A 25,062-nucleotide genomic window follows, 5' to 3' on the forward strand; every position below is an offset into this window, starting at 1 on the left:
TGTTTAAGGGCCAAACAATGAAACCCTCCTTTCCTCAGTAAGGAAGCCTTCATTGCGGTGAGGCCACCTTATGTCACTTTGAAAGCTTCCTAACTGAGGCGCCCTCGGTGAAGGCTTCCTTGGTACTTCCTCAGCATAAGCAGCCAAACAATGAAATCTTCCTTTACCTCACTAAGGAAGCCTTCATTGCGGTGAGGCTGCCTTATGTCACTCTGAAAGCTTCCTTACTGAGGGGCCCTCGGTGAAGGCTTCCTTGGTGCTTCCTCAGCATAAGGTAGCTCCAAAGCTACCTTCATGCGTCCTTACGCCGCTCCTGGCCCTGAACGAGCGCTTCACCTCACTGCTTAACCACGTGGCATTCGCTTGCGCATGCGCACTGTCGCCCACCTGCGGAGAAGCGCGAGCACGGTATACGTCTTGCCCAAGGAGGATATATAAATTTTTATATATCCTCCTTGGTCTTGCCAGGCATGTTCGTTTCAGTCACGCGTGCGGCATGAAAGCATTGCTAGGCGTTGCTAGGCGTTGCAAGACGCTGGCGTGCCAGCGTTGCTGGAGCACATCAAGTTTTGCACTGTAATGCGCAACTTTTTTTTAAACTTTAGTAAACAAAACTAGAAGAAAGCGTCCACGTCTCTCTATATTAGCTATTCAATTTAAAGATTGTGCGACGATACAACATTTTTAATAGAATAATGGTGTTCGCGGAAAGATTTGAAGAATAATCTCGAACCCAGGCACGCGGCAACCGCTCCTTAGGTGAGGACAGGTGAAGGGAGCTTTCAGAGTACGCTTGCTTCCTCCATCGGTCCTTCGCTGTAAGGAGGCCTCACGTAAGGTTAGGAAGCGCTCGAAGGAAAGGAACGTTTTATTGTTTGGGCCAAGCTACCTTCATGGGTCCTTACGCCGCTCCTGGCCCTGAACGAGCGCTTCGCCTCACTGCTTAACCACGTGACGTTTGCTTGCGCATGCGCGCTGTCGCCCACCTTCGGAGAAGTGCGAGCACGGTACGTTTCACCAGGCACGTTCGTTTCAGTCACGCGTGCGGCATGGAAGCGTTGCTAGGCGTTGCACGACGCCGGCGTGCCAGCGTTGCTGGAGCACATCAAGTTTTGCACTGTAATGCGCTACTTCTTTAGGTTTAGTAAACAAAATTAGTAAAAAGCGTCCACGCTTCTCTATATTAGCTCATCAACTTAAAGATTGTGCGACGATACAACCTTTTTTATTGAATAGTGGTGTTCGGGTGTTCGCCTAAAGCTTTTAAGAGATAATCTCGAACCCAGGCGTGGCGGCAACCGCTCCTTACGTGAGGACGGGTGAAGGGAGCTTTCAGAGTATGCTTGCTTCCTCCATCGGTCCTTCGCTGTAAGGAGGCCTCACGTAAGGTTAGGAAGCACTCGAAGGAAAGGAACGTTTCATTGTTTGGGCCTAAGAGAACTTTTTGAATCGTTTAGGTTAAGTGGAACGCCAAGAGGCACATCATGCGTACCATTGTATATTATTTTTGCCTAATTGTTCCACGTGCCACAGCTGTGCTGGAGACCGTACTCTATGTGCACTAGGAAAGACACCGATGACGAGCACAGATAATTAAAGAGGCAATTAATCAAACTGCGCAAGCTACATCTGAGCGACTGCAATACGAAAGCATTACGTAGATCGGCCCACCCACTCCTTTTACTGCACGGCTTCCGAGAGCAAATTGCCTTACAAACCGCAGCAAGATATTGCGAGGAAAGGTCGTGCATTGGTGTAAGGGTGCGCCCACGAAGTCACTACCACTTTTGATCGCTTAGTATACTGCATCGGAACCGTTTAGATTTCACCATGTGCCCGGGGGAAGCAGCCCAATTTAATGTTACGCTGCCTCAGAGTAGGCGCACTTTTGAAGGTATCATCTCCGGGATCGGCTTAGTTTATTCGGCGAGAAACTGAACACCGACCAGCCACGCCAAGCAATGGAGAAGTGCGCGAAAAGAAACAAACAACTTTACGTTCAAAATAAACCCAATATTGGTATATTTACACTTTGCGCGCTCGAACCTATAAGAAACACAGAGTGGCTCAGTTCGAGCCCATGTGAAAGCATGGCTGCACTGCCTTGCGCGGTTCAATCACCATACATTTGCCCCACCTAAATGTGTCAGGTGAAACAAAGGGATGAATGAAAAGGTTGCCACACTCACGGGCCAGGCAATCGCCGTTCCCTCGCAGCTCGAAGGGCAACGGGCAGTAGCAGAGGAAATCGATGCACCGCATGTTGACGCTCCGGTGGCTGCACTCCTCGTGGTATCGACACGCCTCGTACAAGGCCTTGGCTGCGCCCGAAGCGTGCAGAAAGAAAACTATGAGTAGGCACACAAGGCATGGGTGTACTAGTCGTTCAAAAAAACTTGATGGTCACGCGCGACGTTTACACGAACATGACACGTAGGGAGAAGCCGAGACGACAAACTCAACATAAACTAACACTTGAAGTCTTGCAACGTATAATGAATGATCCGCATGACTCGTTCACTCGGTCTTCTTTGGCGTAGGCGAAGCCTTGCAGCTTTGACTTCAGTATCTATACTCATGACCATGCGTGCTAGAGTGGTCCAGTAGGTCATGTTGTGTGTCGTTCAAACTTCGCATCAACTGGAGAACCACGGCTGATGGCGGGCAGTGTGTATTTCGGTAAGCTTCGCGCGCCAGAAATTATTAACCTTAGAATCACTAAAGTGCACGCCGAAGTGTTCAACGCTACACGTGTGCGCTAGGAAGTAAAACTGGAGGATTGTCCTCGCGAATTCTCAATCTATATCGTGCAACCTGCTCAACTAGTAACCAAAAGAACATTAGATTAAGATTGCGGGTTGCGTGTCTAAGATTTTGTGATTTTAATAAGGTTCTATTTTGGCGGGACTCCTTCGCTGGTGGTTCGTTGTGTACGAATCCGCATAATCCGATAGTTTCACAACTTCTGTTGTGAAGCAGGAATTGTTCATGCCTTAATCGTGATGTTGGTTTACCTGCAACAATGAAAACCGGTTGCCAGCCCGTCTATCAGAGCCAAGGTGTAAATGGCTCTTCTGTCTGCGACAATCTCAGCGCCAAGGCACGATAAGGACTCGTCTACGCTAAGGTGAAGCATGCCGCAATGGTGCGGCGGCCTCCAGTTCCGTTTGGAAAAGGTATTTTTTCTTCATAGGCAGTGCCGGTAGTGTACGTTACTCCACTTAGTTTTGAGGTGTCGCTATATGCCACGTGCACTGGTACTGGTACTAGCGGAGGAGCTTTCGTTTGTTCCCTAGCCGACGCTAACGATGCGCTTAGATAGGACAAACACCATTTTGAAATGGTAAAATGGTGTCTCTCCTACGTTAGCGCGTTGGTGGCGCCGACTAGGGAACAAACGAAAGCTCCTCCGCTAGGCCTCGTGGTGGCGCCAGTAGTACCAGCGCACGCGGCGGACAGGGGACTTCATAATGCCGACAAGACTATGCTGAACTCAGGCGACGTTGGTTTTCGGCCGCCGTTGAGACGGACAAACGCAGGCAGGCTATATTATAGTAGCCGGTCGGCGGCCCTACCACATTCGTATAGGTCTTGTGCTGTTTCTCCAGCGTTGTTTTACAGACATTGGACATGTCGACCTACGGCTGCGTGCCACTATGCATGGAAATGTGTCTACGTGGACATTTCCGGTGTGAAGGTACGTACACGAGTGCGCAAATGTATAAATACAGCGTCCAATGCAAGGACTTCACCACTTTCGTTTTGCAGCAGTCAAAGATTCCTTCGTGCGGAGAACGCGGAAGCATGCAAGATACTCCATATGCCCTGTTGCCCGGAAGTAAGCTTGCGTTCTCAGGGTCATGTTATGCGGCGGACAAGCTGTGTCTGTCAGAACGGCACAGGAAGCTCGAGGACACCCGCCGTGGTTGCTCAGTGGCTATGGTGTTGGGCTGCTGAGCACGAGGTCGCGGGATCGAATCCCGGCCACGGCGGCCGCATTTCGATGGGGGCGAAATGCGAAAACACCCGTGTGCTTAGATTTAGGCGCACGTTAAAGAACCCCAGGTGGTCAAAATTTCCGAAGCCCTCCACTACGGCGTGCCTCATAATCAGAGAGTGGTTTTGGCACGTAAAACCCCAAATATTATTATTATTATTAAGCTCGAGGACACTTGCGGCAGAGAACGCGCTAACCGCGCCCCTTCAACACGCGTCCTGCGTTCGCCTCGATGTACGCCTAATCGTCACGGTATAGGCAGAAAGCAAGTGCGCGCGCAAGGCTGTGGGATTATCCAAGAGGTCTATAAGTTGCTGCCCCCGAGGAACGTATCCAACTTTTGATGAACACAAGTTATTTTGGTTTGTTCCGCATTTTAACCCGCTACGATAAGCTGCTGTCTCATTGCGACTGTCCCAAAGACACTCTAGTATTGGCTGTTACACAGTTTTCGCAACAAGAGTACTGAAAAATAAAACAAAGATAAGAAATTAAGCGTTTTACGTGCCAGAACCACGATCCGACCATGAGGCAAGCCATAATGGAAGACTCCGGAGATTTTTACTTCCTGGGGTTTTTTTAACGTACACATAAACCTAAGCACACTGGAGCTTTCGCATTTCGCCCCTATGCAAATGCGGCCGCCACGGCCGCGATTCGTAGGAGCCAAGTAGGGAGTTCTTCTTTCTTTTTTTTTCTCAACGGCATGTTTACTACGCGACGCCCAGTTACGCGCCGTTTAACCGAATACAGAGCACGTCGGGAGGTGAAGACAGTGATCACAACGATTACAGGACGTGCCATTTTTGCTGCTCAGTTCCGTAGCAATACGCGCAACCACAGCGATCGCAAGAGCTTAAGAAGAAATCCCCAACGGGTCGCACCTGGAAGGCAGGTGTCAATTCCTTGCACCTGCACCTTGACTGGCGAGTTCGGCGCGCATGCGCACACCCATTCCTGGCAGGAGAGCCCGCGCCCGGCCAAGCAGTCGCCATCGATGGCGCATGGTTGACCCAAGCCCTTGCGGTCATCCGCGTCTGGAGTCATCAGGGATGGATTGCAGTGTAGGAGATGGTAGAGGTTGCTCACAAATTCTATTCTTATAGGTTAGTGATGAAAAGCTCTGCGTTTCTATATCTTGACCAACGTTTCGAATTCTCTCTTGTGAACCTTTCGGTCTCGTTTAAGTATCTTGTCGACAGCACCACGACTCTTGAGGCGCAGTTGGAACTTGGTTGCTGTAATAGCGCAGCAGTGCTTTTCTTTCCTTTTTTCTTTTTGCAATCAGGAGAACACATCTATGCTGTTCCGCACTCGCTGCTTCTTTATGCTCTTCAACAGCCGAGACCCCGCGTACACTCGTACACCTGCGGCAGCGTTTATTAACGCAATTGTGCTTTCAGTGCTCGAACAATTTAAACTGATCTAGTCTAAATTCTCTTTCATAAGCAACTGCTGCTCCGAAGTCCTTGAACAAAGGAATTCGTTGTCGCTATAACTGCCGCAGCTGCAGCGCATGTTTGCCCACGCGCTGTGCTACGATCGAAATACTGATGAGCTACAATGCTGCAATATTATCGCTGCAATGCTACGATATGCTATATTCTCTTGCCGTACTTCTTCGTTTGACTCTCATAGGCGAATGTATCTGGGAATCTTAAGCAACCCTGATATCACAGCAGCGAAGTGCAATATGCGCGAGAGCACCGGCTTTACGTATCAATTCTGCTTTATTTCTTGCTTACTTCATATGTAGAATAATCGCTGATCGATTTATTTTGCTTCCTGAAAGACGCGAAAAGTTACGAAAGTTAGTTAGTTTAATCATTCAGAACCAATTTTAAGCCACCAGGTCTTCCTTAACTTGTCGTTATGTACCACAATTATAACAAACTTCGTAATTAATGTTTTTTGCAATAGCAATTATACAGAGACAACAGGCGAATTTTCGGCGTCGGCGTCGCTGTGGCGTTCAGTATAAAGTTCCAAGAGCACTAATATCGCGGCCGCGCACCGTACGCTGTAGGTGGGAGCTAAAGAGGGTGAGCCAAGGATGATGGCTTCATGAAGCGGTGCCTTCTCGCGCTCGCAATGGAGTAAAGCGGGAAGGGTGTGCGCCGTCCCCTGACGCCACCAAGTGAGGGGGGGGGGGTAGCGGATCTACATGCGTGCGCTAGCAGGTTGCGCAGGTTAGTGTGCATCTCCTGTTCTACTCCACATGCGGTGGCTGAGCGCGGCCGCGCGCGTCCTATCTTGGAGGCAATCTGCGCTGGGTTTGAAGGCTAGCAGACCTGTATTCTTAGCACCCTCCGGATCCGGGTCCGGATCATAGGATCCGGATCATGAGACGGAAATACTCAGAAGAATAAGAATGGGCTGGGGTGCATTTGGCAGGCATTCTCAGATCATGAACAGCAGGTTGCCATTATCCCTCAAGAGAAAAGTATATAATAGCTGTGTCTTACCAGTACTCACTTACGGGACAGAAACCTGGAGGCTTGCGAAAAGGGTTCTACATAAATTAAGGACGACGCAACGAGCTATGGAAAGAAGAATGATAGGTGTAACGTTAAGGGATAAGAAAAGAGCAGATTGGGTGAGGGAACAAACGTGAGTTAATGACATCTTAGTTGAAATCAAGAAAAAGAAATGGGCATGGGCAGGACATGTAATGATGAGGGAAGATAATCGATGGTCATTAAGGGTTACGGACTGGATTCCAAGGGAAGGGAAGCGTAGCAGGGGGCGGCAGAAAGTTAGGCGGGCGGATGAGGTTAGGAAGTTTGCAGGGACGACATGGCCACAATTAGTACATGAGCGGGGTTGTTGGAGAAGTATGGGAGAGGCCTTTGCCCTGCAGTGGGCGTAACCAGGCTGATGATGATGCTGATGCTGCTGCTGCTGCTGCTGCTGCTGATGATGATGATGATGAAGGCTAACAGACCTGAAATAGCTGATGGCTTCGTGTGCGCTGTGTTCTCGCGAGCTTAGTTCGCATTTAAGCGAGAGGCAGCACGAAGGACGATTCGCTCACCGCTGCCGCCTCTGTCCATCACGTCATCGTTGTGACAGTGAGTGTCCGTGGCCGTCGAGTCAGATGTGTTCGTGTTTGCCTGTGCACGCGTGACGTGCTTATGAATTTAGTTAAGCGAACCTGTACAGCAGCTCATGCAGCAGATAAAACGAGCAACCTTACGTCTTACGGATCTTTAATAATTTGCTGTCGTAATGAATATTTTGCCCATCGGTCGAAACTGACATTTTGTCCACATTCCCGAGTGACTGCGAGGCACCTGACCCAGACCAGTAGTTCCGGGACTGCGAAGGTGCAAGAAACCTCTGGATCAGAGTGGGGCGTTACTGAAAGTTGCACTTGGTTACCTGCAAAACATGGACCCTGCAGAAGGAAGTTAGCTAAGGAGGACGTGAAAGCAAAGTGCGGGACCGGGCTAGTTGGTAATCCATTTATATATGAAAGGACAAATCCTTGTCACTTGTCTCGTCCGCGTTTAACCTTCGTGCTGTAGACTTACAATTATAAAACGCCACTTGCCCAATCAGCCACCCTGCTATGTTTAGAAATTAAGATTCAACAATGGATCACATTAATGCCACATTGGGAAATAACGAGAAATAATCAAAGGGGAATATCCCAGCAATCTCTAACTTGCAGACAACCCTGTCCTGTTCAGCAACGCTGGAAATGACTTACAGAATGTTACTGAAGATTTGAACTGGCAAAATTTAAGGACAGGTTTAGGTAAGAATATACGGATTATGGCAAGTTTTTGATTGATCAGAATCAGAAAATCAGTTTATTCAAACGGCTAATCAGAAATACATGAGAATCATCTGGGCCCTTAGCCTTCTCGGCTAGACTTGGGCCCATGCAGGAAGTGCGAAAAAAAATTACCGACGATTACGTTACTTCCTAATGCGAAATTTGAGCGCAGCAAATAAGCTGTTTCACCTTTTCGATAGATTGAGGCAAAGAAATCGAGCAACACATGTATGCGCTATCACAGAATTTTTTTTTATTTTTCACACGTATTCCTTTAACAAAGACTCCATTAACAGTTCTTGACAGTAATGAAGGAAGCTTTGTGGTCGGAGAAATAGACTGATATATGTTCGACTTGGTACACCAATGCTTGATTCTCAAAGACGAGATCTATACAAGTGCCTCGCGAGGTTGTCACAGCCGTGGGACGCGTTACGAGCGAGAGGAACGGGATGTTCTCCCGCATAAGTGTTAGGAAATTGCTGTTTGTCTTTATGTCAACATTAAAGTCCCCCACTACTAACATCGGTGTGGATCGATGGACGGTTAATGCGAGTTGCAGGAACTGCACGACGTCTTTCGTGAGTGCGGTAGCGGACTCACGAAAGCGGTATCAGTCGGTCGCTGCTAGCGCTGGGGGGATGAAAGGGGGGCGGAGCTGGTTATGAGGCCGACGACAACGCGAAACCCAGGAACGGACGCCAAAGAGCCATTTGTGTAGCCAGCCCTCCTCCACAGTCTCTCCTCCTCCCTTCCATCATCCTCCCTCGCCCGGAGAGCCGACAGCGCGCATGCGCGGCGGCGGAGCAGCGGCGCATGCGCGGCGGCGGAGCGCGGCGGCGGAGGCGAGCTGGTTACGAGGCCGACGCCGTCGACGACGACGCCGACGACGACGACGACGACGACGCGAAACCCAGGAACGGACGCCAAAGAGCTGCGCTCTAAAAATAATTATAGCGAGACAACTCAGTATTTTACACAGGATTCACGTAACAGCAGTTATACGACAGTTATACACAAAGGCAGGCGAAATGCACAAGAAATTATACAATAGTTCGGAGGACAACATAAAAAATAAAAAAGTAAAAAAAAAAATTAAAAAAAAGGAAGAATGCATCAAAGAGAAAACACAGACTTATAGAGGAGTCGAATATTGCTGGCTTTGGAAAAATTTTTTTATATCGGCGATTGAGAATTGACCTGCTTTTAAGTTAGCAGGCAGCTGGTTCCAAATTTTAGCAGTGGCATAGGCGATAGTTCTTTTACCATACACATTATTAACAGCTGGAAGGTTAAATCGACAACTGAAAAAATTTCTAGTTGGACGGGATGGATATACAAAAACAGATCATGATAGTGGGATGTTATGGCTTAGTATATGTATAACCACACAAGCTAGTTTGAAATCCCGCATAGCAAAGAAAGGTGTAATGTCTAAGTGACGAAATAGCGGAGCGGATCTATCTGTGTGTTTACTATGTGTTATTATTCGAAGTGCTCTTTTTTGTAAAATTACTATTTGATTTAAGTATGTGTTATACGTAAGTCCCCAGGACTCCACGCAGTAGGTCATATTGTTTTGAAAAAGGCAATAATACAAAATTTTCAATGTGCGAAGCGGGAAGAACTTTCTAGCTTTTATTAGGATAAAGCAAGCCCGTCTCAATTTACTGCTTACTCGAATTATGTGAGGATTAAAATTGAAAGCTGAATCTAGGGTTATACCAAGATATACCTGTTGATCGACTCGTTCGAGGGGGTTTGCGCCTATTCGTAACTCTGTGTGTGGGTAGCCCGGATCATAAGAAGGTAACTTACGAACCAACATAAAATAGATTTTATCCTAAACGGTTGGTAATCTTAAATTATACGTGACAGATAACTGATATCGTTGAATATGCCAGTATCAACTCCGTACGTTCTACCAGTACTAACATATGAAACTGAAACTCCAGTCGGCTGGTTTAAATTGTGCACGCTATTACGCTATTAATATTGCGGAGTGTACACACTCCGTAATATTACAGTCCTTGAGGGTGGATTCCATGTCGGAACACGTGTTTTTCTCTTTTAGATTCTTGGAAAAATTTTGAAAATAGGTGCATACGTTAGCAGAACACGCTTAGTACACCCTTTCGTTAGTTTCGAGATCCTAAAATTGTGTTTTGTGCGTAACATACATGTTACTGAATTTATGGGTGCCCGGGTACTTCAACATTTCAAGCAAGTAAAAAGCCATGAGTGCCTATTTCTGAGCGGTTTGCGCCAAGTCATTGTTCGAGCACATAATATAGTCGCAATAGGAAATGGATGTCTGCTACTTCACGTACATGGCGTCTTCAGTGCAGAAGTGGAAAGACATAGCTTTTAAGTTTGTATTCTACCTTTGCCTTTCGCATTATACCACTAGTTTCGTTTAAGCGCTTTCAGCTCGCTATTGGTTTATAGATCACCTGACAACAGTCAGCGATTCATAGCGACCACTGGCTTCGTTTAAGTTGTGTCAGCTTGGTGTTTTATGAAGCAGCTGTCAATGAGCGAATCATAGCGACCGCTGGCTTCGTTTGAGCTGTTTTTGCTCGTTGTTGTTCTATAGATCAGCTCCCAATTGTCAGCGAATCATAGCGACCACTGGCTTTCATTAAGTTGTTTCTGCTCGGTGTTGTTTTATAGATCAGCTCCCAATTGTTCACCAACCATAGCAACCACTGGCTTCGTTTAAGTTGTTTCTGCTCCTCACTCTTTCATAGATCAGCTCCCTATTGCCAGCCAATCATACCGACCACTGACTTCGTTTAGGTTTTCAGCTCGGTGTTGTCCTACAGATCAGCTCCCAATCGTCCAACAATCATAGCGACCACTGGCTTCGTTTAAGTTGTTTCTTATCGGCGTTGTTCTATAGATCAGCTCCCAATCGTCAGTCAATCATAGCAACCACTGGCTTCGTTTAAGTTGTTTCAGCTCGGCGTTAGAGGTCAGCTGCCAAGCGTCAGCGAATCACAGCGCAGCAGCCAATCACAGTAGTTCAGGTGCATGTTCCCTCTGGTGCATCCTTGTGGCCGGTGCAACACTATGCGCTCTAAGTCTTGTGCTATTTCAGATAGTATCGGTTGGAATGAACATTCGCATGTGCTTGCAGAGCAATCTTCTTCCCATAAGAACGCGGAACTTATTGGGGACGTGGCGTGCCCCGGTCTTAAAGCCAGAAAGACACAACTACTTTGCTCTCTTTTCTACTTCCTGCCTTTCCCATCGTACTACTAGCTTCGCATAAATTGTTTGACTTGGGTGCTGATTTATAAATAACCTTAAGCACTGAAGAGGGCGTGGCGTCAGCCTATCAGAGCTGTTAGAGGCGCTACTCCACTCTTAATCTTTCTTGCTCGAGAAGTTGAGAACACTTCGAGATTACTTCGGCGGACGCCCGAAAGACAAGGGTGTAGTTATGAGTATATAAGAAAATATATACCTGCAAAAATAAAACGTAGTCTCAATGTTTGCAAAAGAGACATTGAGAGAAAGGGTGCAGTTACAAAGACATCACCCTTTCAAATGGGTGTATTAGTTTGCCTAACCATCTTTAATGGGTGTAAGGGGTGAGGTACACACACGAGAAAACACCCTTAAGGGTGCCATTTTCCGTAGCGTGTACAATCTAGGCGAAGTTGCTATGGGTAGCCCGGATCATAAGAAGGTAACTTACGAACCAACATAAAATAGATTTTATCCTAAACGGTTGGTAATCTTAAATTATACGTGACAGATAACTGATATCGTTGAATATGCCAGTATCAACTCCGTACGTTCTACCAGTACTAACATATGAAACTGAAACTCCAAGAATAACAAAAAAGCTTGAGAAGGAGCTGAGAACTACGCAGATAGCAATTAAACGAAAAGCTTTGTTACACAACCATCTATTGCAACTGGTACACTGGTATTCCAGCTGAGACTAAAAAGGTGAAATGGTGTTGGCCAGTTCTTCTGTAATGCTTGTATAAATATGCCGGTGCTAACTGATAGTAGAAGAATTGCTGCCAAGAAAAGAAACGAGTATGACAGCGGACTGCCATTTGCTTACGAGAAAAGACAGCAACCACTACTAATGAGATCATTTTCTTTACGCAATACGCAGTAACCAATAATAAAGCAAGTGCATTGTCATAATCAGAGTTACCTGGAGTTGCAAACACTCAGGTTCCATATGTCCATAATTACGTCGCTTCTATTCTAAAGCAGAATGGAAGCCGGCAATGAAAGCGGGAAATAACGTCGCTTTCTTTTTTATCACTGTCGTTGCATCAACCAATGATAGTTGAGTATAGCTTGTTTGCGGGAGAGTTGATTAATCATCGTTAAGAAAAGATTGTGAACGCGAAGAACACGCATGCGAGGAAGGGAGCCGACAAGGATAAGGATTAACTGTGCTTACAGCATAGCTGTAAGCCGGCAAGCCTGTATGCCTGTAACTAGCCCAAACTTTTACATAGCTAAGGACAAACCCTCGCCCTCTTCGTGCTTCTGATGTGTTCTCGAAACAATGGTTTTGTCGAGTCACGATGTGAGCGTGCAGAAAGCGTGCCTTCGTCATCAGCCTTGGTCGAAGTCCTGGAACTTGCGTTCCTCGTCGTCTTGGTGGCGGAAGTGGACGCAGGGGTAACCGCTGAGTGAACGTCACCCGTAAACGGCGAGCTGCGAACGGTACAGGTAATCGATTAATGTTGCCAACTGCGGAGCCAGAACTCCTCTCACACGGATAAATATACTGTCTATAGATATGCCTAAAACGTGGATGTGAAAGGAAGTATTTTGTCGCGTTTCCTAAAAAAAAAAGAACTTGAACTTGGGCTAAATTTGTGTGGCAATGAATGCAAGTTTCGCGGTCATACATTTAAAGCATTAAAAAAAAAACAGCTTACATTGGTATCAGACTAACATTTAATCTGAACCGATGTAGCAGTACAACGCATACGTAACTTAAGGCAGTATTTATTTTCACACAACTCGAAGCCACCCCGAAGAATAGCGGCTAAATCCTGCATAAATGTACACAATCATTTCCGTTAAACGTTTGCCTCACTTGCAGCTGAGCCTCGAAATTGCCTGTCGTGCACTCAAAGACGCTGCGTATTCAGCAGGCGATGTTAACAGCCGAAAGTATTATACTAAGGTCGCTAGAAAGAAATGTGAACTCATTTTCTTTGTAGTTTAATCGTGTGGCGTGTTGTTCTTGCGATGTTTTCTTACAGCAGTGTTTCATGTTTGCCCTAATTTGCTTAATATAAATAAATGTTGACACCTTCGTTAGTGCGTATCGCTGGATCTAGATGATGTTCTTGTATTAACAATTACCGCGCGTACTGATTTTGTTCATGACATAAACAAATGTATTTGTAACGATACGAAAACAACCGAATTTTAGATAGAATTTGCAAAATATATTAAATCAAATACAGCCGAATTTGTCATACAAGTGAGCATCGGCAGAATTAATATTAGGATCCACGAATTTGTTAGCAGGCCTACAGACGAAGTCTCGGCAAATACACTAACTGCCACGCTGAGTGAACAGCAGTATACCAGATTGGTGAACGCACTGCATGGTCACATTTTCGCGCATTATTCTTACGGCAACATGTACTGATCTTTTACAAAGTAGCGTAAGTCTTCGTTATTAGGATCCACGAATTTGTTAGCAGGCCTACAGACGAAGTCTCGGCAAATACACTAACTCCCACGCTGAGTGAACATCAGTATACCAGATTGGTGAACGCAATGCATGGTCACATTTTCGCGCATTATTCTTACGGCAACATGTACTGATCTTTTACAAAGTAGCGTAAGTCTTCGTTATTAGGATCCACGAATTTGTTAGCAGGCCTACAGACGAAGTCTTGGCAAATACACTAACTCCCACGCTGAGTGAACATCAGTATACCAGATTGGTGAACGCACTGTAGGGTCACATTTTCGCGCATTATTCTTACGGCAACATGTACTGATCTTTTACAAAGTAGCGTAAGTCTTCGTTTACATAAACCTGACGCGAGTGTTTCGAGTGAAAATTCGAGCTGACATCATCATCACCATAAAAACTTTATTGTGAGACTGAGGAGTTTGGAGCACACAGGACCCAGACCGGCCTGAACACGTTTACATACGTCGTGCCAAGCGAGTTGCCGAGTCAACCGCCATTTTCAGGCACTGCTAACCAACCTCGCCTTGACGCTCACTGAACTCGACCCGCTAGCGTTTACATTAACTCGACGACTGTACTTTGGTCCGACATATCAACACAGCCTGAATTTAGCGGTATCACGTAAACGTACTAAGACAGCATTCAACCATGATGGCGAGTATACAAAGCGCGCCGTAAGAATGATGTACCCGCTTCGTTAGACGTAGAGACTGAATCCGGCTTAGCCTCGTAAAAACATCGCATCTGTTGCTTAACGCGGCAACTGTGGTGCCTCTCGTGTATTCTGAAACTTCCAGTCGCTGGAATTACTGGTATGATAACGTATGCTTTATAGAGTATACCTATGAAGCACGCTTTCGCAGCCTTTGAATAGCAGTTAAGCAGACGAAATGTGGACCTAGTAGTCGGCGGGAATTACGTAAGTACCAGCACGTTGCCTTCGATATTTTTTCTTTAGCGCAGCACGAGAAGCCGTGGGCGAGAGCAAATTTCGAAGGTCATGCCTAGTGTATCCACGCGCTCAAAGTCATGCGTTACTCCCGCCAAGTGGTAATGACGGCGCTTTTTTTTACAGTTTCAGAATCAAAGACGTCTACATTTGAGTGCCTTTTTTCGACGCATCTACTCATATTCGAAACGTGAAATCTTGCATGGAGCCTGCTGTGCATCAGCACTATCTGAAACAATGGTTTTTGTGCTGCCAAAAATGTAGTTTCAGTTGGCATACGAGAGGATGCTCTAACTCAGTCGCTGCTATCGAAATACATGGCAACAGAGAAGTCGTTTTTTCTCGCAAATCAGTACTCCTGATTTGGTGAAGTTTGTTACATATAAAACAAACTTTTTACGCCTAGAGATTGTATGAAGCTAGCTTTGGGTTTAGACAGTTTATGTATTAAAAAATTGTTGAAAATTGTCAAATTGATAAAGAATAATTTATCATGTTTGGAACTCTGCACCTCAACAATAAAAAGAGATATAATTCTGTGAAATACACATAACAAAACATTTAAAGCGGAACAAAATTTATTATACACCAATCTTAAATATACCACTGATTTGTGAGTAGAACTTTTGCAGAACTCTCGTTAACATCTTAACAATTCCACGTTAGCTGCAAATTTATACATAAAATTTGTCTGATTTAGATGCTCTGGATCGTGCCTCAGTTTTCTGAAACTTACCATTTCTCTGGCACATTTTGTAAAAAGGCTTCAGGGCCCCTTAACTAAAATTCTGCTTCCTACTGTCAGAACTCCCTCTTCTCAAACGCGACAAATTTATTTTCAAATTCGTCTGGTGGTCATCTCATAAAGACATTTCTATGCTTTACATGCATTTGAACAGGAAAATCGGAGCTGGTTGGCCTCGAGCTAAAGCTTACTGCTAAGCCATTTCTCTCTCAAGTTACCATGTTCAGAGTTTGCATAATGTCGAAAATCTTGCATCAAAATTAGCTTTTTTTTATCAAATAAGGTGCCTTTTATAGACGGACTCTGTTACCGTTTATGTCATGTCTTGTATTGCAGCGCCACTTTAAGAAATGCAAAGAAATGAGAGCGAGTCGTGATTAAGGGTAACAACATGGCAGACGTGACGGGAAGAAAAGCAGGTAAACTGAACGTTGAGCATCTTACTACAGCTTCTCGACTGAAACAGGCATTGATGTGCGTAGTTTTGCGCTGATAATTGGGAAGTAACTATTGGCTGCACTGTTTCGAATGCGCCTTTCGATCTATTGGGATCATTTCCAGAAATAAAGTCAGAATTTCAGCGCCCCACCTTGAGCATGTGCATGAGCATGTGCTTTCTGTTTTTCTAGTTTATTTTTCTGGTTCACTGGCTTTCACTTGCTCAAAACCAAGCAGTAATTTAGATAACAAGCTAGCACAACAACAACAACAATAATAATGTCCACTGAAGGACGAAAGCCTCTGTCCAGTGATCTGCAATTGCTCCTGTATTGGACCAACTGACATCACATCATGCCTGCTATTTTGCTATCGTCACACCACTCAGTTTTCTGCGCTTACTTTACTGTGATTTCCTGCTGTTGGCACCGACATTACGCCACAGACCACGTAGTCGTACGCCCTATGCATTGCATAGCCTCTACACGGCAAACAGCACTTATGAACAAAAAGCTTTGCGAATTAGGCCCCTTAAACATCACTGGCGCTCAAGATTACACTGGTTGTTTGCAAACTGACAATGTCATTTTGCCCACTTCAGTCAAAAAACATGTATTCCTGCCCCTATTAACTACTTGATAACACGAAAAAAAAAGAATGAATATACTGCACGCAGCCGGCACGTCAGCTCCCGAAAAGTCTTGCCGGCGCTGTCCTGCGATTGGCCGGTTCACGTCCCGTAACGAAAACGCAACACTCCTGCATTTTTGTTTGCATGGCAGCAGTGGCAACCAGTAGTCGGGGCTATCGCAACAAGGTCCTCGGTTAGATTAGTTTAGGTTCTTCCACAACGACCTTACCGGCTGCTGGCACAACGTAGATAACATGCACTGGCACAGTCACGAGTTCGCTGCCAGCCAATAGCGCGGCAGCAAACACTTCTTTTTAGTAAACACTGCTCTACCGGCGGCTAGCACAGTAGTTGAACCCCCAGCAAAAATACATACAGAAATAAATAAGGCAGTGGCCGCCATTGCTGAGAAACACACACAGAGAAACTTCTGAGAAACAGTCGAGGGCATTCGACTTCACAGGCTCTAAAAGGTCACTTATTGGCCGATTCGTCGAGAGACCGCGTATTACTTCAGTAACTCGTCACCTGACATAAGGGGCCATCAGCCACACCCTCGGTTCCCGAGGCAGTGCGGCCCGTATTTGAAAGGGCGCTCGCGAATCCCACCGGGTAACAGATCACTGCCGGGATAGCGGTTCCGCACTTACAGAAGGTCGTGGAGGTTTCTCTCCGCGTACGTCACTTGAAAGAGGCACAAGGCTGCAGCGACGAAGGCCTGCATCTCAGCACTAAAAGGGCCAGGCGCGGAGGTTCGTTGGCCAGTTGTTTGATGATGATTGTGGCCTCCCTCAGGAACTATGACTCATACCCACTTTGAAAAAAGATGGCTCAGACTCGGGTGCCGCGTGTAAATGGAATGACAGAGGCGTTAATTTCAATTTGACTGTCCTAAGATTGAAAACAGGAAGTAGGAGTGCGAAATTGCAGGCTGGCACGAGGAAAAAGTAAACGGTATAAAAATGAAAAACGTAAATGAACATACAAAACGAGCGAGAACGAAAATTCACGATAATGTCATTAGGGCTGTTTAAATAGCCGTTTTTATGTTTCTCATTGAAAGATCACTGCAAATTCCAAGTTTATCTATTCTTAGGTAACACTAACTTTTTTTCTTTTTCAGTTCCTCTTTCGCACTCTTAAAAGTCGCTGTGTTTATTTCATCGGAAACTGACTAACGAACTACGTGTAAATTTTGTTGCTTATCACTAAATAATTATTCTACACCCTTTATTAGTATTATTAAATGCGACTACCTTTATTGCTTACGATTATTCCTCATCTCGTTTCTTTTTGTCCTGCAGCCCCCTCGTTGGCCGGCGTTCCATTGTGGGAATTTACCAATATTTAGAATCATAACAAAATTAAGCTTCTCGTACGTGTGTGATGCGGCTGTAATAGCGGTGTAGCGACTCAGGCCCGGATTCTGAAACGCTCCTTTCCTAACTAAGGACGCCTCACACGCTGTGAGGCCACCTGGTGTCAATTCTGGAACGTACCTTACTAAGGGGCACTAAGTTAGGGCCTCCTTGGTGCTTCCTCGCGCTTAGGGAGCCGGCATGCTACCTTCATGCGTCCTAACCATGCTCCTCTACCTGAACGTATGCTTCTCCGCATGACTTTGCACGCGGTACGCTCGGCTAGGGTAGGTGCCGTGCGCAGCCAAGGCCGCGGTAGCCAGCCGCCGTGTACTGACGCCCAGTTTGGTTACGCGGACCGCGTTTTGTGCCATATCTTTTTTTTCACTGTGATCTTGTGGGAAGCGAGTGGCGAGAATGACGGCCTTGCAATGTTTATCCGAAGACGATAGCTTCGAAAGCTATGCACGGTTTCTTCGACGAGCAAATGAACTTCTTTACGGGACTGTGTACAGCCGCCCTGATTTTTAATAATATAGCGCGAGCGTCGACTGAACTGCTTATAACTGCTTATAATGGCGATAAGCGTGCAACAAGGCGAGAGTTCGCGCACGAGCCTTGTTGCCTTGTTGCACTCGCCTTGTTGCACGCTCTTATTGCACGCTTGTCGACGTTATAAGGCGCTCACCAGCAGTTCAGTCGACGCTCGCGCTATATTATTAAAAATCAGGGCGGCTGTACAAGCCTCCACCTTTGACTCCAGCCCGGCGCCTGACTGACAGGCAGAATCCACTGGAATACTACGACGAAGTTTTCTTGCTTTCAATCACATTGCTGTACCTTTGTAGAAGTTCCGTGAACAAGTCTTTTTCTTCCTCCGTAAAATATGCTTTGCCCGGCATGGCAAATACACATACACACACACACACGAAAGAAAACGCACGCAAAGAAAGAAAAAAAGCGACGCCTGACCAAACGAACTCAGATGCTGCCATAGTTGCTAGACTGAGATTGCTTTCTTGCCACGCGCATCATTTTCGAACCATTTTTACGTTATTAACCAAAGAAATGTAATTTATGCCCCAGTATAAAAGTAGAAATGCAATTTTAACAGTCCCGGCACTTTGTCTCGGCAACTCATTACAAATATTTCGCATTTTTTGTGGGTAATCTCGAAACCAGAAGCCTCCAACGTTACACTTCCTTTGGCGAGGCGCTCCTTCCGCAAGGAAGGCGAAAGGAAGCTTTTAGAATTCGCGGTGGCCTTCCGAGGGCGCCTAACGTTTAGGTAGCATGGAGGGCTCCTTGCGGAAGGTAAGGAAACGGTCTAAGGTTAGGAGGATTTCAGAATCCGGCCCTCACTCGTCGATCCTAATCCAGCGAGTCGGGTCATTCCATAGGCTAGTCCATGCTCATTTTCGATGTGTTCGTTTCATCCAGCGAAGAACCCCCAGCGCACGAGAATACACCGCCAAAGTTAGGGACCTCCTGTTAGTTATATTCGGCGGCCTGGCCACAAGGGTTTGGTTTCAAATCTTTGCGGTCCAGTCCTTCCTGATGTACCACTGCCAGCATACGTTGGCGCGGATAGATTCTGGAAGGGGGCAGGTAGTCAAGCAGAACGAGAATTTCCCTCTAGCCTTGTAGCCGGCTCGTAAGGAAGAGGAAACGTGAAAAAGAGGGTTGTGCGCACTGAAGGTTAGCATAGACAATACGCAGAACTCGTGTTCACCCGCTTCCCCTCCCGGGTATCGGCACCTCTTATATTGCTCGACGCGAAAGAAGCTGTGTGTACCACAGAGACCCAACAGGTCTGTTCTTTTGCCTTCCTCTCTATGCTTTCTTTCTTTTTTATTTATATAAGAAGGACGACACTTCTGATTATTCGCGCACTTGATCACGTGACCTCCAACACTGGAAGCGCGGGAGGATGGCGCGCATTATGCCGCCATCCGTCTCGGCCGACCCCCGACGCTTTCTCTTGCAACCACAACATAGGTGGCGCGGGGCGCGATCTTGTTGCACTTGGACTTTATATGGAACCTCACGACAACGCCGACGACAATGGCGAAAATTCACCGCGTGCGCGCGCGTGTGTGTGCGTGCGTGTGTGTGTGCATGATATCGTTCCTCAAGCTCTGCTAAAAATTAGTTTACGCTCTGGTTAAAGACATTTCACTGCTAGACCCACGCTCTTTGAAAAAAGTGTTTGCTTGTACTTCCAATGTATTTGGCCAATGCATTTTGTAGCGCATTTTATGGCCGATTCTCCCGGAAATGGTGCTATAAGAAAACACGAAGATTCGATTCCCGATGCAAGTGGTCTTTGCTCCTTGCTGAATTGCATGAGAAAAGACACTACAGTGCTATACGTCACAGACAATTTCTAAAATAAAGAAATACTGATCCGATGCGCTGTGTGAACCGATTTGAGCGAAGCTGTCAATAGGGCTTACAAGTTTTAAAGCTATTCGTACAACGGAGAAAAATAACCAGAATGTTATAATCAGTGAATGTTATGTTAACGGGGTGGACAGCGGCACAGAAATGGGTGGCAAATGTAATGTCAGAGACCCTACAAAAGTGCACTGCGTAGGAGTAATAAAAAGCAAACCAATTACGGAACGACGTCGTCCAGAAAAATCAAATAAGACAGTAAGGCAGAGCATTATGATAATTAAAAGGAGAGCACACTGCTTTTCGATGTAAGATCATGATGCCTGAAAGCGCCTACCTATATGAAAACCTGTTTTAAAAGTCAAGAACTCGTCCACCGAGTGTGAAAACTGCGCAGAAACCACGGCACCTCTTCTCAGTATGTCTGTCCAGCGATTAATGCGGAAGTGGTATGCTTGATCGAGGCGTTCGATTTTTGGGACAATGTGGGGAAAATAAACTGAACTGCTGTAGAGACTAGAAAAAAATGTGGCTAGAAGATTCGAGAAGAAATTCAAGGGATAACACGAGAGTTCGTTATGTATCTTAGAATATAAAGGTATCAAAGATTTCTTGAGCACTAGAATGTTTTAAAGAAATGTGTTTGGTGTCACTTGTCACCGCTTTGGCCAGGCGAATATTTATCGTTACTCTGATTAAAAAAAAAAAAAATGGAGGCCTTTAGAAATAGCGCCGCTGCGCCATCTCTCGCAACATCGTGTCGTCGGCTGCAGCCGCCACTCGCGCGTTACGCAAGGAAGCCGAACGCCCAAAGCCGCGCAAGTCGTGCGGGAAAGAAATATGTGAGGGAATGCGAGAGAGTCAAGCGTCCCCGCAAAGTTTATCTCGGACTGCGGTAAATGACCGACACAGTAATAAAACACAACAAAGCGACGTTAATGAATTGACTGCTTCCTTTATTTTGCGAGATATACACTTATTTCGCTTCGATCAACCTGCGGAACAGACAGGCCTAATTTGGAAAATGACCTTGGGAAACATTTCCATGCCTCTATATCAGGTTATGACTGAATATTGTATTATGACTGAATATTGATTATGACTGAATTTTGTATACTGCTCCCACATACTGCGGAACTGTGTTTATATTTTACAAGAAATTCCAAAACTTATTCAGGCATTCTATAGTAAAAGCGTAGAAAAAGCATGCAAGAACATGCTAGCGAGTGTCCACGTAGGTCTTACAGATGTCTTCATTCTTCAGACGAAGATTAGGAATCTACCGGTAAAGAAGAATGTTCTGCAGGGCAACAACAATCCTTGTGTTATTATTCACTACATGCTTGCATGAACTGCGCAGGATACTTGATCAGGAAAACGATTAAAAGGAAATATATAAGGATCCTGTGACATTAAGATCCCAGTCAATACTCCGATAAAAAATCTGCCCCCCCCCCCCCCGCTGCTGTCGGTAAACATCAAATTTACTTTTAAACGCAAGAAGACTCATTAAAATAAGTGGAATAGTTGCCGACAAAAACAATCTCTGGATTCGCTCACCAATAGGAGTGATTATGGTGATGGTGATGGTATGCTTATTGACATCTTCTCTAAAACGGGACAAAAGCAAGCCTTGCCAAAACCCTTGCCTGCTTGAATTAATCAGGTTCTACTACATATATCGCCATCTAGCCTTTTGCCTATTTAACCTAGATCCTAACTTATGTATTTAAAACCTTTCTCACTGCATTGCACCATTACCTATGCTTACAATGACTCCGTTATGTCAATCTCTTCCCCGCTTTTTTTCCCACATATAATCCAATCATCTCTTACTTATCTTGACTGCTTACCAGTTAATCCCTCTATCTTTGAATCCCAGCACTACTGGAAGGTGGACACATCCTATGGGAATCGTTGCGTCAATATCTTGGCATTCCGACAAACGGTACCGAGTCGTCTCCTGGCTTTTTGTCGCCCAATAATTTTGCAGCACACACATGCCTCATTCTGTGGCACTTATTTGCTGCGGTATCTCTTTTTGTCCCCAGGCATCCAGCTAGGGCCTCAAATAGCAAGGCAATCAGCTTTGCGTTGTGCTACAGACTTTCCCTCTTTGTTTCTTTCTTGTCGCATTTGTAAAACGTTGGGAAAATTTCGTCCCCAGCCTTTGTATCGAAATTACTGTCTCTGTATCTCTCATTTTCTTTTCTGTGAGTCTTGGTTGTCTATTTACACCAATTAATCCACCCGTATTTCGTTGCTAGCTTTCTTGACTTCTTCCTCCTTTCTGTGTCCACGCTCTCGAGGCACACATATTTGTGCACTTTTGCCGGTCATGTCTTATTATCTATGCTTCTGAGTATTTCAAAACTAATTTTGCTCCGCACACTCCTTGAAAGTTTGCAAGATGATAATGATGATGATTTACAGGCAACCCTCTTGAAATGGGGCAGTGTTCATAGAGTTCCTCACTATACTATCTAGAGGGAAATCTGACGCTGTTGTATGCATGGGAATGGCGGTACATGGTGATTCCGGATTGGCAGCAGTGTCGGAGAGCCAGGACACCTTGAAGTCACGCCTGGTTAGCACCGTTCCGCTTGCCACAATGAGTAATTTCCTACTAAAAAGCACGTAAATAGCTGTTTTAGCTTTATTATTACAAGAGAAAATGCTTGTTTAATTATGAGGACTTGTAACTGGACGCACAATTATATGAAACGTAAAATGTTAGTAGAAAGAAACTAGAAAGAAAGAAAGCGTGAGCAAGCAGCCAGAGCCACCGAACAGCTCCATCCACCTTGCAAACATGGAGATCAACGTTATCATTGCGTACCAAAAATCACCACGACGTATTTTTTTTTCTCACTCGAAGCATTTACTAAGCAGAACGGTGAGACGTTTCTTGGCACGCCGCAGTACAGTGAGGCTGCCAGCCAAAACAGGCGTGATAAAGAACCATTGCTTATCACAGCCCATTGCCCTGTCAATCAGTACGGATATGCAGGTTGCAATGTGACAGTTACAGAGTCTGTGAGCCTCTTCTTGCGACCGGTCACTATGCTGTATCGAGGGTGTTGAGTGCTTGTCAAGTTTGTGATATGAGAGGTGCCAGCTGCTTCATTATCTAAATTAGCTCTATCATCTCGATGAGGGGAAGTTCCGGCTTCTAAATCCCTGTCAGACAATCAGTCGCCAGTGACCCGCAGCCTAAGACCAGGACTCATTTTTCCGAAGCTAGATAAACAGAAGCTTGATAAACAGAAACCTTGCTATCTGGCAAGCTATAATGCCTTGTGAATTGTTGGGAGTACGTGGCAGGCGCTTTCATCATTTCCTTTAGTACGTACATATCAGCACAGCAGTGTAAAAATGCTTACATCCTTAAGGGTGTTTTCTTGTTGCACTGGTAACACCCTTACTGTTAGGGCCTTACGAAAATTTATCGAAGCCGACAACGGAGCTGTAACTATAGATGTGCGATGACAAAAGACGTGGCTGAAAACCATGTAATCATTCTGACAGCCTTGGGCGCAGAGAAATATCCAAGAACAGAATTTCACAAGGAGAGATATGAAACTCTCCTCTCGGATATGTATGAATTTCCAAGGTTGTCAGAATTATTAGGTCGTTTTCAACTACGTCTTTTGTCATCGCACGTCTAGTTAGAGCTCCGTTGTCGGCTTCTATACATTTTTGTAAGGCCCCAACGGTGAGGGTTTAACCCCTGCGACAAGAAAACATACTTAAAGGTGTTAGCATTTTCACATTGCGATTACATCTCAGGCTTCAACTCGTAGCGGCGGTTCGCTTCTCACCATGCGCTAACTTGCAGATGTCAGATATTCACCCATAATTCAATTCAGCCATAGCACTCTATCGCTTAATTTTTTGGAACTGTACCTCAAGATGGCGCCAATATTGTACGCTCAACGCTTGCGACCTTTTCCGCACACCTCACTATTCCATTAGTAATACAGACTTCGAAGAGTGCGAATATAACCTGATATCGTAAGAATCCAGTCACGAATCATAAAGAATTCAAATATTATAAGCTCAATAGTTCGCTTTCAGTAATTTACAAAATATTCACCCAGGCAATTTCTAACATAATAACGACAGCACATCACTTCAATCAACCATGAGTATACGAGCTCACTTCAGAAAGAAGTATTCAAAAATACCCTCACCATTGGTATAGTGTATCAGATATAGCTAAGACAGTCTACGGAATGCAACAACCTCCCTATATGGGCTTCATATATTGCGAAAAATTATTTTGACTCAAGGAAGATACCAGCTGTCATGGAGGCGTTTCGTAGTCAAAGTGTGTAGACAAAGCATATGGAAATATCTTAGAACGTATTAACAAAGATCTTCAGCTGCTATAATTCTTCACAAGAAAAGTGTGAAAAATAACGATTAAGAAGTGGGTCATAAAAGAAGGCGCAATCTCTCCAATGCCATTCCTTGCATGCTTGGAATAAAACTTTACTCAAGCTGTTAGATGGTTAGAGATTGTGTTATTATCGATGGGGAGCACCTTCGCAACGTGCGGCTGGTAAATTACATTGTTTTGCTCAGCAGCGCTGGAGATCACACAAGATAGGAGTCCTTAATTGCGGATAGTCTAAGGATCAGTTTGAGGATTAGAGAGAGACAGGAAAGGCATGGACGTTATCCTGATGAGAGTTTCCGGTTCGCTACCCTGACTAGGGTGGGGGAGATAAAGGTTGTAAAGAGAAAGAGGGACACGTGCACCTAAATCTAAGCACACGGGTGTTTTCGCATTTCCCCCCCATCGAAATGCGGCCGCCGTGGCCGGGATTCGATACCGCGACCTCGTGCTCAGCGGCCCAATACCGTAGCCACTGAGCAACCACGGCGGGTTTCAGTCACTACGAGACACGAACTTTCCATTAGCGGGGCTATCTTGATTGACGTTCTGAACGGTGGTCTGTCGCTTTAAGTTACTTTACAAGGAAAACTTACTGGCTATTTATGCGCTTAACTTCACCAATAAACTCGTTAAATTACTATATAGTAGCTAAATTTGGCGACCTTG

The 25,062-nt window shown here is 45.5% G+C and overlaps 1 protein-coding gene across 1 annotated transcript in view; it reads right to left on the bottom strand.

The window, feature by feature from the left end:
• Positions 1-16,990, bottom strand: part of LOC135901309 (serine-rich adhesin for platelets-like) — a 44,921-nt gene extending 27,931 nt beyond the window's left edge. Inside the window, exons 1-4 of the mRNA XM_065431053.1 lie at positions 16,890-16,990; positions 12,361-12,470; positions 4,882-5,034; positions 2,190-2,321 (exon numbers count right to left, since the gene is read on the bottom strand). Of these exons, the coding sequence (XP_065287125.1) occupies positions 2,190-2,321; positions 4,882-5,034; positions 12,361-12,470; positions 16,890-16,963 (469 nt within the window). The 5' untranslated portion in view covers positions 16,964-16,990. The remainder of the gene's footprint in view (positions 1-2,189; positions 2,322-4,881; positions 5,035-12,360; positions 12,471-16,889) is intronic.
• Between the last annotated feature and the right edge of the window lie 8,072 nt (positions 16,991-25,062).

This window comes from Dermacentor albipictus, chromosome 3 (assembly GCF_038994185.2).
Source record: "Dermacentor albipictus isolate Rhodes 1998 colony chromosome 3, USDA_Dalb.pri_finalv2, whole genome shotgun sequence".
Classification (NCBI taxonomy): Eukaryota; Metazoa; Arthropoda; class Arachnida; order Ixodida; family Ixodidae; genus Dermacentor; species Dermacentor albipictus.